This window comes from Sus scrofa, chromosome 13, assembly GCF_054392235.1.
Source record: "Sus scrofa isolate SSC_HxYL_T2T_F1_AM1 chromosome 13, Sscrofa_HxYL_maternal_Yorkshire_Landrace_v2.0, whole genome shotgun sequence".
NCBI lineage: Eukaryota > Metazoa > Chordata > Mammalia > Artiodactyla > Suidae > Sus > Sus scrofa.
This window is the reverse complement of record NC_139395.1, coordinates 50,634,222-50,648,893: the sequence shown is the minus strand read 5'-3', so window position 1 is coordinate 50,648,893 and position 14,672 is coordinate 50,634,222. Positions and strand designations below refer to the sequence as shown.

Genomic DNA, 14,672 nt, shown 5'->3' with positions numbered 1-14,672 from the left:
AGACAAAAACACTCACCCACCGCCCCCGCCCCCACAAAAAAAACCAAAAAAACAAAAAAAACACACCCCACAATCCACCACAGGAAAACCTTCAACAAAAAGCTCCATGAAGAGGAGTTCCCGTCGTGGCTCAGCGGAAATGAATCTGACTAGTATCCATGAGGACGCAGGTTTGATCCCTGACCTCATTCAGTGGGTCAAGGATCTGGTGTTGCCGTGAGCTACAGTGTAGGTCGCAGATGCAGCTTGGATCTGGCATTGCTGTGGCTTTGGCATAGGCCAGCAGGGGCAGCTCCAATTTGACCCCATATGCCATCAGTGCAGCCCTAAAAGTATATATACACAATAACAAAAAAAAGAAAGTCGAGGAAAAAAAAAAGCTCCATGAAGAGATACACACACACAGGAAGCTACTCATGCAATTTGCTTCTCCATCACTGTTCCATGCTCTGACGTTAGCAGAAAGACTAAAGAATTGTAAAGTCAGCCAAATTCATTGTTATAGGTTCCTCCCACAGGGTCACCCTTCTCATTTTTTGTTTTTTTAACTTTTTGCCATTTCTTGGGCCGTTCCCGTGGCATATGGAGGTTCCCAGCTTAGGGGTCTAATCAGAGCTGTAGCCACCAGCATACACCGGAGCCACAGCAACACGGGATCCAAGCCACACCTGCGACCTACACCACAGCTCACGGCAACGTCAGATCCTTAGCCCACTGAGCAAGGCCAGGGATTGAACCCACAACCTCATGGCTCCTAATCGGATTCATTAACCACTGCACCACGAGGGGAATTCCAGGGTCACCCTTCTCTTGAGAAACGGGACAAAGAAACTCATTATGGGAGACCCTTACAAATATGACCAAGAATCATCTCTGTAGAACATTTTCCTTAGTGGTTTTCACCACCACTAAGTTGAGATCAGCATGATGGTGGGGCTGGGGTGTGGGGAGGGTAGGTAGGGAGGGTCCTCAGACCTCAGTTCTGCCCCAGCTCTACCCTGGGCAGAGCCTCAAGTCTCTCCAGGCTTTGTTGTTCTGTCTGTACTGTCTGTAAAGTAGGGACACTAACTCCATACTCTCAAGGGTTTCTCCCATCCAGCTTAAACCTTCATGGTTCTAAAATTAATCATGGTGTAATGATATTAATCCTTATTTCCAAAAGAACAAAATTCTGGAGTTTCCATTGTGACTCAGTGGAAATGAACCCGACTAGTATCCATGAGGATGCGGGTTTGATCTCTGGCCTCACTCAGGGGGTTTAAGCATCTGGCATTGTCTCAAGCTGTGGTGTAGGTTGCAGATGGCAGCTTGGATCTGGCGTGGCTGTGGCTATGGCCAGCAGCTGTATCTCTGACTCAACTCCTAGCCTGAGAACGTCCATGTGCCGCACCTGCAGCCCACCCCTACCCCCCCCAAAAAAAGAACAAACTTCTTCTGAACAGGCTAAATCTTTGTGGCTTTTTACTCTCTTGGGGCCATGTCCCATGATGAGGTCAATAGAGTTGCTGCACTTCCTTCCTAAAGTCTGTTTTCAAATGATCTGATCTAAACAGATAAATTATATCCTGCCTATGGGAAAGCAGGAGGGCAGCTGAGGGGGGCCTCATTCTGCATTTCTGGCTCCTTGCCAACTAATAGTGAATGAGATGTACAAGCTGCTGCCTAGATGGAGGGTGGGGGTGGGAGGTAAGAAATAAAGCCGAACTCCCAGGCTGAAAGGGAGAAAGGCTGATGGCAGGGCACCGTGTCAGGGTTGCAGTGATGAACAGAAGTCCTCCTGCTCTCCAGGTGGGCTCCGCCCTTCAGGTGGGGTGGGAGAGTGACTACAAGCAGGCTCTTAGGTTGGTCACAACTAAGTTTAACCTCACATGAGTGACCAAACTTCTCCAAGGCTTCACTTTTCTCATCTGAAAACGAGGAGTACTACACCTCATGGGCTATTGACAGAAGTACATGAGATGAGAGACAGAGCAGGTGCATGGTGTTGGGCAGTCAGTGAGGCTCATGAATGAAGCTGCCGTCTTGAAAAATCCTCCCTGGAGCTTCCTGGAAGCCAAGCCATGCTCCCTGGATGGTCCAGATCCAGTGTCACCCTGCCCTGCTGACTTCCACCACGGCAAAGAGGATTCAAGGGTGAACTGCCTCCATGCTTCTGAATCAGCCTTGGCCACCACCTCTGGTTTGTATCTTTTCTGTCTTTAACTGGGTTATTTCTGTCTAATGTAGCCTGGTGTATGGAGAGCCACTTCTCTGCCATAATTATTTGACACCTACAGAGCCACAGGCCCCTAATAACGAAATCTGTTCCAGGGTCGTGCCTGTGGAGCTCAGGAGGAGAGGAAGGGGCAGGCGGAGCAAGAGGACAGTGACTACTCTGGAGGTCTACATGGTGACCTCATGTGCTTCCGGAAATGGACCTTGATTCAGTCCCTGCACCCAGCCGAGGAGCCAGGCTCTGGCCGGGGCACTGGCAGCCTTCCCATCTGCTCCAGCGTCTCCCTCCTGCCACAGGCCAGTGATTCCTTTCCCAGAACAGAAGACATCGGACCCAGTGGGCATAACCAAGGAGCTTGCTTGTACATTTAAACATTTCACCCTTCACTTGCACCGGGCATTCATTTTTGTAATGTTCACAAATGGACATGTGTCTCACTTCACTTGGCCCCAATAGGATCTCATTCCCGTTTTAACAAATCAAGACGGGAGCATCACAGACTGTTACAACAAGAAGGGGCTTCTGAGAGGACATGAATGAATGCTGATTTCACAGATGAGAGAACTGACCCACTTGCCTCAGGACATGCAGCTCACACTGTATGGGGAAAGCTCTCCTGCATCCCCGCCAAGGGACCACACAGCCCCCAGGGTTCTGGTTCATCCTTAAATATACTGGGGTATGTTTTTGTTTTGGTGTATGTTCATATGTGCACTGGTATATACTTAAAACGCCACAAATCAAAAATTTCCAAAAACCGAGCAAGACTCTTAGTCGCCAGCCTTGGTATGCTGTGCTAAGGGCCTTTATTAACCCCTAGAGGCCTGGAGTAAAGCCAGACCACTTTCAGGGGATCATCCCAGAAAATGGGGGGAGTGAAAAAATTCAGGCGTCACAGAACCTACGGGAACTTCATAAAAATGCAAACAGAAAGAATTATAAAAACCCAAGTAAGTAAACCATGGATGAATGATCAGAACACAAGCCCTTCTCCCTAACTGGCTACCAGAGCATCACGCCTGCCCCACTCAAGATGACCACTCTGTCCCCTTCAGCAGGGATTAAGCACTAACTACTGACAGGCAGCTGGGCCTAACCACAGACAAAGCACAGAGACCCCCTCAGACCTACAGGCACCAGCCCCTCCTGCAGAAGGAGCCAGGGCCACCCGCACACAGGGAAGCTACAAGTCCTTGTCTCTTACACATTTCAGGAAACTTTAGAGCTTTGTTGAGGATGTTTTCATTTTTGTAGATATAAATTTTAAAATGATTTTCAATGACTCTGGCTGAAACCAGGCATTAGGACAAGCCTGTCGCCTGTGCTGAGATGGTGACCTGCTTTGCAATCTGCCCGCTGAAAATCTGAGGAAGCTCAGGGCCTATGCTTTGCAATCGATTCCAGGCACTGGGATCTCTGGGGGAGAGCTCCAGGGCAGACTGTCAGGCTTCGAGCGTGGGCACAACGAGCAGGGCCCTCCAAATGCTACTGGCAACAAGGGATTGACGCCAGCCAGACAGCTGCCCAGCTAACCCTGGACTGTACATGAGAGGGGCAGCCGCCACTCATACCATTTCTCTTTAGGATCTTTTAGGGCCCAGATGCCATCATGGGTAAAGCTGCCCCCAATCAACAGGAAATGCCGCTTCCCAGACGAGCCTGACAGCAAGTTCGCCAACGTGTCAACATTCCTCTAGCAGCCCTCACTCTGAAGGACAACTTCTCAACCATATCTGCCTGGATCCAGAGGGAAATTAACACACAAATACACGCAAGCATACGTGCATGGGCACACGCGCACACGCGGCGCATGAGTCTGTGTGGGTGTCCGAATAGGCAGCCACCAAATTAGGTTCCCCATAAACATGCACAGCCAAGATCTCAGACTAACTTCTGTCAGTGTTTACAGACTCTAGGCAGATGTCAGACAAGCGTGGTCTCTGTCTTTGGTGATGCGGGACAAGTCCTCTTTCTTCCCTGGACTTTGTCTTCGAAGCTACACAGGAGCTGTTGGGCAATTTCATCTCTAAGATGTATTTACCTCTAACGTAATAGAACTACCATGAAGAGGAAACACCCACAGGCTGTCTTGTTTTACTACCAGCACCCAGGGGGTTTCCCCTTAATTTCCCCCCAGCTTGGCAAGGAGAACAGGGCGTGAACAGCGCTGTGAAGCCACAGCTCACCACTCAGGAGGGTAGCTGGGAGGCCAGCCATCTGTCCTTAAGAACTGGGACCAAGTCAGCTCCAGACAGAGCACTCCTGGGAGTGGAGCAGCCCCCAAAAGACCTCTGCCCACCCTGGGAGCCCCAGGACCAGCACCATGTGAGCCTGGAGCTCCCCAGCCTCCTCCTGGAGGTCACACCAGGTCCTGGGCCTCCAGGACCCTCACTCCACTGTTCTCCACAGGACAGGCCTTCTTGCACACTTAGGGGTCTCTTTCCACACTTCCCTCCAGGCCCCAGCAGCCTAAAGCTGCTCACTCTTTCCTTTCCAAGGCGGGGGGGGGGGGGGGTTAGATAACTGAGCAGTGGCAGGTTCATGGCTACCTTCCTAGGGACAGGAGCTCCGAAGCCAAGATCTTGTGTTTTTGTCTTATTTTCATGACAAGCATGAACAGTGCCATGATATCCCCTGGAGGAATCTGCCTGTGCTTGCGAGTGGTGACACGCTCAGCCATCACAGGGTAACAGACTTTCATTGCTGTAAAGAAGCCAGACTCTTGCTGGAGAATGTGGGTCAAGGCCAGACCAAGGTCTCTGTGTCTAAAGGAATCATGCCCTGACAATAAGGATTTCCGTATGACCAGGGACATGGGGAGCACAGCACCCCCACAAGGGCCCCCACCCCACTAGCATCAAATGGCAGGAGGCTTCTTTAGGGTCCCTGGGTATCTCAGTCATTAAAGACCTTCCCCCACAAAAAAATATAGAAAGCTTTCTGAAAATGTTAGGCTGCTTCCTCTTCCTGCAGATCTCAAGGATGGCCTGAAGCCTTAAGACTCCTTGAAAAGCCACAAGGTCCAAGCCCCCACTGAGGAGGATGGGCACCTACATGCCAAGCAGGGTGGGGGATCCTCTGCTCCCCTGGGACAGGAGCCCCTCATGTGCTCACAGTGACCCACCCAGAGCTGAAGGGCTAAGTCCATCTCTGAAAACATATTTCACAGTATTTCTTCCTTAGCCAAAGCCCATTTTCCCTAAAGAGGCTTTTGGGAGCTGCATCAAGTCCAGCCTCTTCTTCACAAATACCTGCAAGCACTTAAGCTGCTCAGGCAGCTCTGTCTCTGCCCCCAGAATTGCTCCACCCTCAGGCAAGTTCCTCCTCTGGGACCCCCGTATGCTCTCAGGGTGACAATGAGCTCATATCGGACGCTCTCTGCCCCTTTCTGTTTTCAGGCCTTCTGATGAGAGGAGGACTCTGATTCAACCTTCATTCAGCCCATCCAGGCCTCACTCAAGTTCAGTTCCCATCACCTCTGTCCTCAGCATTCCCACGAATGGCTGAGAGCACTCCTGAGAAAACAGGGCAACATGTCCCCCCTGTTTCTCCAGCAGCTGGCTTTGCACCCGAGCCGGAATCTTCTCACACAGACCTCTCTGCCAGAGCCAGCGTCAGTGGCAATAACCAGGTCTGCACAGGCAATACTCTGCGCTGCTGGGGGACCACATGGGTGGCTTGGCCAGAACACCAGTTGTTTGCATAACTGACCATTGGGGATGGTCCTGAGGCTAAGCTATAGTAAAGCACTATCTTAGAGCACAGACTGAAACGTAACTGTTTGTCACAGAAACCCTTCCCCCATTCCCACTTGTAAAGATGCGTGCCCCCAATTCTAGCCTCCTGGAAATCTATTTTTAACTTCATTCTTGAAATGAGCACTATGAGCTTTAGCCTGGTCCCAGGCAAACCAGCCAGAGACTGGAAAACCCAGAGGCCTTTTGAAACATGCAACCTGGAAAAGAAAAATCAATCAAATAACACTGGAATTTCCAAACAGTTTAGGTTAAAAAGCATCACTTGGGGGAAAGTGTTTAAAAAAGTCTGTCTTCCAGCCTAAGAATCTTCAGGCTGAACTAAAGAACTTTTCAGAGTTGGTTCAGCTGCTTCTTTCAAAGGTACAGGTCAAAAAAGAAAAAAAAAAAAACAAAAACTCACAGTGTCTTGACTAAGACACACATTTGGGGAAAAGACAAGGGGAAAATAACACGACCAAGTCTCAGAGAAATCAAATGAACACAAAGGCATCTAACAGACACAACACACAGCACATGCACCTTACACCATGCCCATGTGTAAGGAAGAGGCGTCAGGGGGCTGGGGAGAAGAGTCTCCCAAAGGCAAGTTCAATCTCAGCCGTTTACCGTGATCTTTAGCCCTGCGTTGGCGAAAGCAGCAAAACCTCCTTTTCTTCTTATCCTCTTTGAGCAAGTCGGCCACTGTGACCCCTTCGGGTGGAACACAGGCAATTTCATCATGCTTCGGTAGAGGGCAGCAAGAGCAATGCAAACAGGCCTGCAGATGCGAGAGGTGGCCGCATCCCAGGCTCTACTACGCAAGCCCCCAAACTGTCCTCCTCCCACCATGGCGACATCTACAGTTCAGGATCTGGCCAGGAGAGGAGACGTGCACTCTCTGTAGCTAGTCTACACAATGCTTGTTTTTACAAATAAACCAACTAACCCACTCTAGACAAAGGTTTCAAGGTTTGGCTTCCCCTCTAGGAGGGGCAGGAGGGAGAGGACGCTTCAGCAGGTGTCCCACCTAGCACCGCTACCGGCTGGACCCTCAGGGTTAAAGTGGCAGGCTCTGGATTAGGACAGACCAGGTCCAGTCCCAGCCCTGCCACTTCCTGGTTGGATGACAGGTTACCCAAAGGTGTTGAGCCTTAGTTTCTTCATTTATAAGATGTTAATAACCATCTGAGCTCCTCTTTAGAGGGTTGTCATGAGAGGTGAACCTTAAATACGGTGATACAAGCACTGGCGAGGTGGTCAACCAGGACAACTTCCCTATGGCCACTGGGTCACAAGAAATGATTGTAGGGTCTCCAGCTCCTTCTAGCTCTGTGATATGATGTCCACTCCAGGCTGGCTAATATTTGGAGTAGAGGCCACATGCCCCGCCCGGGCAGTGTGGGGGCAGCAGGAGGAATGCCAGGTGGGCAAAGGGCACATGTGCACAGTTGGGGGGCCTGGGAACTGGGGCCACTTGGTACAACTCTCACTTTTCTAAAACTTTGCCAAACTCCTCCTCTTGGACCCAGTCCAGCCCTTTCCAGCCATCATTCGATAATCACTCCCACAGGACCACAAACACAGGTAGACACACAGGTGCTGCATTTGGGGGGTTTGTGGTAGGAACATACAGACAGAGGCAAAAGCTGGGTTGCATTCCCAGCTTTGCCCCTTCACAGGCACGCGGCATTGAGAGGCTACTTAATCTCTCTGTGCTTTGTTTTCCTCCTCTGCCAAGTTCTTGCCTCAGGGTCATGTGAGGAATACACACTCATGTACCTAGAACCCTTAGAACAGTGTCGGACACACAGGAAGCTCTTGATAAACATGCAACGTTATTTGGTGTTCCTTCCCTCAACAAGGGATTACTGGGCCCCTGTACATGGAATAAAGAGCATGCTAGGTACCAGCCACCCCCTGAAAACAGAAACAGATCCTATTCCTGCCCCCATGGAGCTCACAGTCCCATGGCAGAGAAAGACAGCAACAGGACAACCACACAAAAATGCATTAAACTGCAACTCTGACAACTGCTATAGAGTCCGCATGCTCTATAGACTACAGAGTCCACTACAGCAGCTTTAAGTTGGCCATTGATTGAAAATACCCAGGACATTGTTGAAAAAACACAGAAAGTCGTCTATGGCACATGATCCAGTGAAAAAGACAAGTTTCAGGACCATCTGTGCTGGGCAGTTTAAGGAGGGGGTGCCTATCAGCACAGATGAAGCCAGAAAGAATAGGCCCCCAAATGCCAAGCCTGGTTCCCTCTAAGGAGAAGGATGAGAGAATGTTCTTACATTAAATACTTTGATATTATATGCATTCCTTATAGCAGGCAAATATTACTTATGTAATGAAAACACATTAAAAACAAACACTGGAGTTCCCTGGTGGCTCAGTGAGTTAAGGATCCACCATTGTCACCGCTGTGGCTTGGGTTTGAGCCCAGGCCCAGAAGGAACTAAAATAAGAAATAAATAAAATACAATAAAAACACAACCCTGACTCAGGACTCCACAAACCTGACTGGAATTCCTGCTTCTCCTCATCATGGTGGGGCAACCACCCCCAAGTCCATCTCTCACCGGCTCTTGTGAGGCCCACCCAGGGCAAACGACAGCTCCCAGTATCACCCAGGGGAGAGGGTGCCTCCTGTAACTCCAGCACTACGCCCTCTCAAGAGAGGGTAGTTGTCCTGGATTCATGTTTACCATATGCAGCTCTAACTGCGCTGTTTGCTTGACAGCATTTAATTGAACGTTTTCCATTTTGAACTTGTACCCTGAGGTGGTTTAATCATGATGGGAGCAGTTTTATAAATCGAAATTTGAAGGAACAACCTTTTAAAATAGGACCAACCAATTTCCATTCTTTGTGCTGGCCAACAGCTATGCCATCTCTGGGTTTCTGCCTACCCCAAACGAAACACTGCACTAAAAGGCATCAATGTGGCACATGGAGAAGGGAAGTGACAGCTGTGACAACTGTGTATACTGAGCCTTGCGGTGGGGGCGGGGGGGGCGCAGAGTCCCAGTGGGAGGCGGACAGGGACAGGGCTCACTGCCTCTAGGACTGCTGATCTGATAATGAGAAGACAGAGGCTGTCCTCATGTCAGACTTTGGGTTCCAGCTGTCCCCTCCCTCTGTTTAGGCATCAGATATCCCCACTAACAGGGATTCTTATTGATCATTCATAGTTCCCAGAGTCAAATGCTTTGCTTTTCTGGCCAGAATTTTAGAATGAGCTTCCTTTAAAAGGATTTCATTATTTTTAATGCTATTTTTTTAAATAAAAGAGTAATCACTGACAATGAGAAGAGTTTAAAATAGAATTTTAGGCTTTCAGATTTTAATGGCCCTAGCAAAACTCCATTGTTAACTCAGAAGCAGCTGCATACGTCTCAAAAATCACTTTGAGATTTGGCAGAGTTTCTTAAGAAACTTGAAGCTCAGCAAAAAGTTAAATAAATTATCCTTGAAAATTTACCAAACGCTCAGGAACTAACTTCCAAGGGAACCTTGTCCATTCAATTAAGTGTGTAACACCAGCTTTCTCACAGCAAATTTAAGGAACCGACATTGTAAATGGTCCATGGATGCACAAAGCAAGAGCTACCTGTCATCGTAGCTACCAGACAGCCCTCAAGGTAGGAGTCCAACTGCTTCTCCTTTTGTCTTCTTTCAAGTGGGTTGTTCAGTGTGCTGGCATTCAGGGGTTCCCAAACCTGGTTTCATACTGGAAACTCCAGGGAGCCAGGCCTGAGTCCCACCACGGTCAGATGTATCAGTGCGGGGGTGGGGCATGGTGCCAGGATGCAGTCTCATTGCCCAGGTGACTGCCATGTACAGTCAGAGTTGGGTACCAGAGATGCAGACAGTAACATTTAGCAGATCAGAGAGAAAAGATAAGGTGAGTGCCATCTCTGAGTGCTTGATTTGACATCTGCTCTCTGACGGGAAGTATCAACAAACGAAAAATGGACTTCAAAGGCCAGAAAGCCATGTTACGCGTATCTCAAAAGTGACTGAGTCGAAAGGTTTGTTTTCTATCAACACTTGAGAACCTTATAGTTCTGGAACAGGAAAGTAGAGGGACATGGCCCCAGAAGGGGTCCTCACCCTGAGACTGGGTAGAGGTCTGATAGAATCACCAAACAGAATTCTGCTTACGTCAAATTTTCCTGGAACTTGATGACCACAGTGGCACCAAGTACTCTGACAGCTGTGATCAGTCTCGCTAGTTATCAAATATTTACTCCTCATGACATCCCTGTGGGCAAATATATTTCTCTCCTTCCTGCAGGCAAGGAAACTGGGGCTCAGAGATGGGTAATGAGCCTAACACTCCAGTCCAAATTCCAAGTCCCCAAACTCAATTGCAGCCAACTCCAAAGAAGCTCATCCACAAGCCTCTAGCCCAGCCCGTGCCCTCTGTGGGCCTATGGCAACTGTGGTTGTTACTGGCTGCAGTATTCCCCTTTGTCCAGGCTGAGGCCTTCCATCAGGGAGGCTTCCTCTCACACTTAATTCCTCCATGTTTGGGAGGAAACTGTCTCAATGCACCTAGGACCCAACTGAGAAGGATCGTCGCCATCTCCAGGCAGCGTGGACCCAGGAGCCCCAGGGAGCGCCCCACCCCTTCCCCCCTGCCCCTGAAAGACCGTAGGGCGGGGCCGGTATAAGGTGTAGCATGGGTCTTACGTACCCAGGGAGGGCACCAGCCCTGGCGATGCCCACACGTCACTGCCTGCCAGCAAGTGACAGAGATCAGACCTGGCATGTGCAAGTCGGCCACTGCTAGCTGGTGAGGAGGACCACAGCTTTATGGCATTGGGAGCCCCAGGTATACCATGAATTCTGAAGCTCTCCAGCTTTTAAGGGGGATTTATTTCCTTCCTTGATGACATTACTAAGTGATGCACTTAAGGGTTTTGAATGTATGTAACCTTTGTACCTCATTTACACCATTTCCGCAGCCTGAAAAGCATGCCTCCCTAATCTTCCACAGCCAAAGGCTGCTCATCCCTCAAAATAAAGGGGTACACAGTCTCTGCCATGGGGCATTCCTGCACCCCCCACAGCCCTGCACTCTGCTGGGCTCCCTTGGTCGAAGTGCCAGCATCTCTGCTCTGCCTCCCACTCAGGCACCGCTTCCCCACCTCTCTCCAATGGAAGGTCTCCAAAGGCAGAGGCACTGATTTTTTTCCTTTCTTTACAGCCGCACCTGCAGCATGCAAGTTCCTGGGCTGGAGGTGGAATCGGAGCTGCAGCAGCTGCTGGCCTACACCACAGTCATGGTAACACTGGATTGAGCTCAGTCATGGCTCAGCAGCAGTGCCAGATCCTTAACCCATTGAGCAAGGCCAGGGATCAAATCCACATTCGCAAAGAGACAACATCAGGTCCTTAACTCAATGAGCCACAATGGGAACCCCAGAGGCACTGATTTTGCCCTCACACATCGACGTTCCTTGCAGGCAGTGTCAGGACACAGGAGATGGGCTAAGACCCAAGAGTGGACCCTCAGGACCCCCAGCTCAAGTCCAACAAAAATCCCTACTCCTCAGATCACAGGCCATAAAAACCACCAACACAAGTGAGGCTGCCACAACTAAGGGAGACCCCTGCCTGTTTCTAGAGGTGGAGCAATAAGGAGACAGAAGGACATCCACCCGCAAGAGGGCCCTCTCAACCCCCAAAGGACACAACTATGCTGGCAAAGCAAGGTGCGCTGCTTGGAAAAAGGGACAAGACTTTGATACTTCACACATAACAGGTGACATACTGGCCCTAGGATCTCGGGGCAGGGGGCTCTGTGGGTCAGTGTCAAGCCTCCAGCTTGGGAAGCAAGAGGACAAGAGCAGGGTAGGCAACCCCGAGCTATAGGCTTGTTGCTGGCCATGCTGCAGGGGCGGAAGTTCTGTGAAGGCCACAGGATTCCAGCTCAAGGTCCCCTGTGCCAAAGACCTGCAGACAATCCTTACAGCTCATCACAGAGAGGACATGTTGTGGGGTGAGGAACTCAAATGGACGTCCACTTGGAGGCTCTCAACTCACATTCGACAGCCTAGACTATAGACTTCTGGGTTTCCTCACTCTCAGGGGGTGACCCCCAGTCTCCTCGAGGCAGCCTGGAAAGCAGGGTGTGGAGGCCAGGGACAGGTGGGAGGTGACCTGCAAGCAATGCCCCTCCCTCCCATCAGCACCCAGGACTGAGTCAAGTGTGCAGCCCTGATGAGAGGAACACTCTCCACGGAAGCACAGACTCAGAGAAACATGAGGGCCATCTGGTCAAGAATCCCCTCCACCATGGGTCTCAGCCTCGGCTTCCATTCGCCACCCTCCTTACTTCCTTCCACTGTGACCCTCACCTGCTCTGGGCTCCAGCCAAAGACCAGCCCATTGTGTCCTCCCGGAGCCTTCGCTGCCTACCTCTCCATCCTCCTCACACTACTGCCTTGACTCAGGATGTTTCTCCTGACATATCTCAGATCCATCCACCCTTCAAGGCCCTCCAAGGCCCCACAGCTCTCTCTGAGACCCCAGTAGCCAGCCCTCAGCCCTGGGAACACTGCCTGGCTCCTCCCGTGACCTGCACCACTGTCTCCTGGTGCTGCATGCATCTGTACCCAAGCTGGCTCTCCCCAGAAGGGGCAAACCACATCCTCCCTGTCTCAGGGGTCCCCCCAGCATCCTGCACCCAGCCTGCTGAGTGAAGGCTGATTACATGACATCTGAGGGCCTCTGCCCAGAAAGCCTTCTCAGCCCTCTCCCATGGGTGGGGCCCATTAGGTTTCCCAGACCGCTCAGTGGACAAGCGCCCTCAGTCTTTCCTATCAGCTGGTCTAGATTTGAAACCCAGCACAATGATCTTAGTCAACTCCACTGCTGAACCTCGACTTCCACTTTTACCCGAGGTGCTGATGGCCTCAGGAAGAGTAAGAGCATCAAAAGCATATAGTAAAAGAGGTGCGTTGGTGGGCAACAGTAATTAATCCCTGGGGTGGTCCAAGCTTGAGTGTTCCTGCTGAAGAAGGACTCTACGGGGCCCGGTGTCCCAGTGTGGGGTAGCAGCTACTAGCTGGGCTCTGGAGCAGCCCCACTGACTCACATGTCCCCTAACACTGCCCTGAATGGTGATCTGGTGTCTTCCTGGTCCCCAACAGGCTAAACATTTGGTGTGCCATGGCTAGTGCAGGGCAAGGCACTCCAAGTAGCAGAAAGATGGATGGGGTCCTGCCTCTCTAGTTCCCTTCCAACAACACTGTGCACTCTTAAGCAAAGGAACCACAGCTTTGTCTCCTCTGGTGCAAGGTGAATATGCATCTTGCTGTGCCCATGTCTGCACAGAAGGGACTTAATCCCTGGAGCAAAACGCATGTCTGGCTGACGATCCCCGACCATAAAGGAGAAATGCATCTAAAACCCACATCCCAGCGGACATCCAGGATCGGTGTCAATGCACTGTTCTCTCTGATGTGCAGGCAGAGGAACCAGATGGCTGGGAGGAGGACTGGCTCTCAGAGCGGGTCAGAGGGGAGGGACACCCGCAGGGCGGGCAGGCATCTGAAGGGCACACGGAACAGAAGGGGCGCCACCTACTATTCCGTTTGCTTTCCTCTCCTCCTTCTTCTTCATTCTCAGGATCAATGTCTTCTGCTTGGGTGATCCAATCCAAGTAGCCCTTTAGATCCTCTTCCAGTTGCTGCTTCTCCCGGAGCTTCTGGAAGTCTCCCCGTGCTTTAGCCTTCTCTCTTTCCTTGGAAAATTCTCTGAGGGAGGCCAAGAGAAAAGGCACATGTCAGGACATCCCTGGGGACCCCACCACAAGCCATCTGCCCGGCCGCACAACAGTCCTGCGGCAGGACACACAGCACCCAGTACAGCCACACGAGCACAGCAACAGGGGCCACACACATGAACAGGACACAGGACAGTGCCTTCCCAAGCAAGACCACACCAATGCACATGCACTGTCTCTCAGAAAATGAGCTCTCTTCCGGAGCTCTGTGCTTCCAAGGAGCCCTGGCCCCAATACTATGTGCTGCCACAGCAGGCCTCAACCCCTGACCAGAGCCTGGGCTCAGAGGTGCCCCCCCCCCCCCCCGCCAGAGGTAGCAACACGCTTCGGAGACAAAGGACCCACACTTTGAGCTCTGGTCAAAGAGGGCTTCTTTCATACTCTTAAGTAAAATGTTCCTACTGTGCACTGACCCCTTTGTCCAAACCCGGAGCCCGGAGAGCGGACTCCCCACCACCTGCAGGTTCCGACCAGAGCAGTGGACTGGGTCTGAGCAGACCCAGCTCACACCCTGTTCCTTCTCCCCAGAGAGGAAACAGACCACTGGCAAAGCACTAGTACCTTTCATAACCCTCGCTTCTTGCCATGATCTTTTCCCCAAAGTCCTGCCTATGGGAGGTGAAAAGGCAGTGTGATCTGTTGCCCATTTATGGCAACACCTGCCCTAGAAAGGCTCTGGCAGATGCATGAATGTTTCCAATGGCTCGGTGTTTACCTTTCTCGTCTGCAAGCCTCTACCTCTGTGCACATACGGGACCCGACATGTGCTCAGGCAAGTCGGCAAGTCAGGTGAGTGATTACCCAATTTTCATGTGTGAGAAACCACCTGCATTTCCAACCGCCAAGTGTTAGAGGAGCCAAGTTACGCGTGTTACATATTTAGTAAGTATGATTAAAAAGCTGCTAAGAAAGCAGA

At 50.9% G+C, this 14,672-nt stretch overlaps 1 protein-coding gene across 50 annotated transcripts in view; it reads right to left on the bottom strand.

The window, feature by feature from the left end:
* CACNA1D (calcium voltage-gated channel subunit alpha1 D) overlaps positions 1–14,672 on the bottom strand; it is a 330,381-nt gene that overhangs the window by 96,961 nt on the left and 218,748 nt on the right. For all 50 annotated transcript variants that reach the window (XR_014823264.1, XR_014823263.1, XR_014823262.1 and 47 more), the window contains one exon: positions 13,558–13,727. Coding sequence is in view for 44 of the 50 variants with exons in the window: in XM_084988621.1 (XP_084844747.1) it covers positions 13,558–13,727 (170 nt within the window). In the remaining 6 variants the exon portion in view is untranslated. The remainder of the gene's footprint in view (positions 1–13,557; positions 13,728–14,672) is intronic.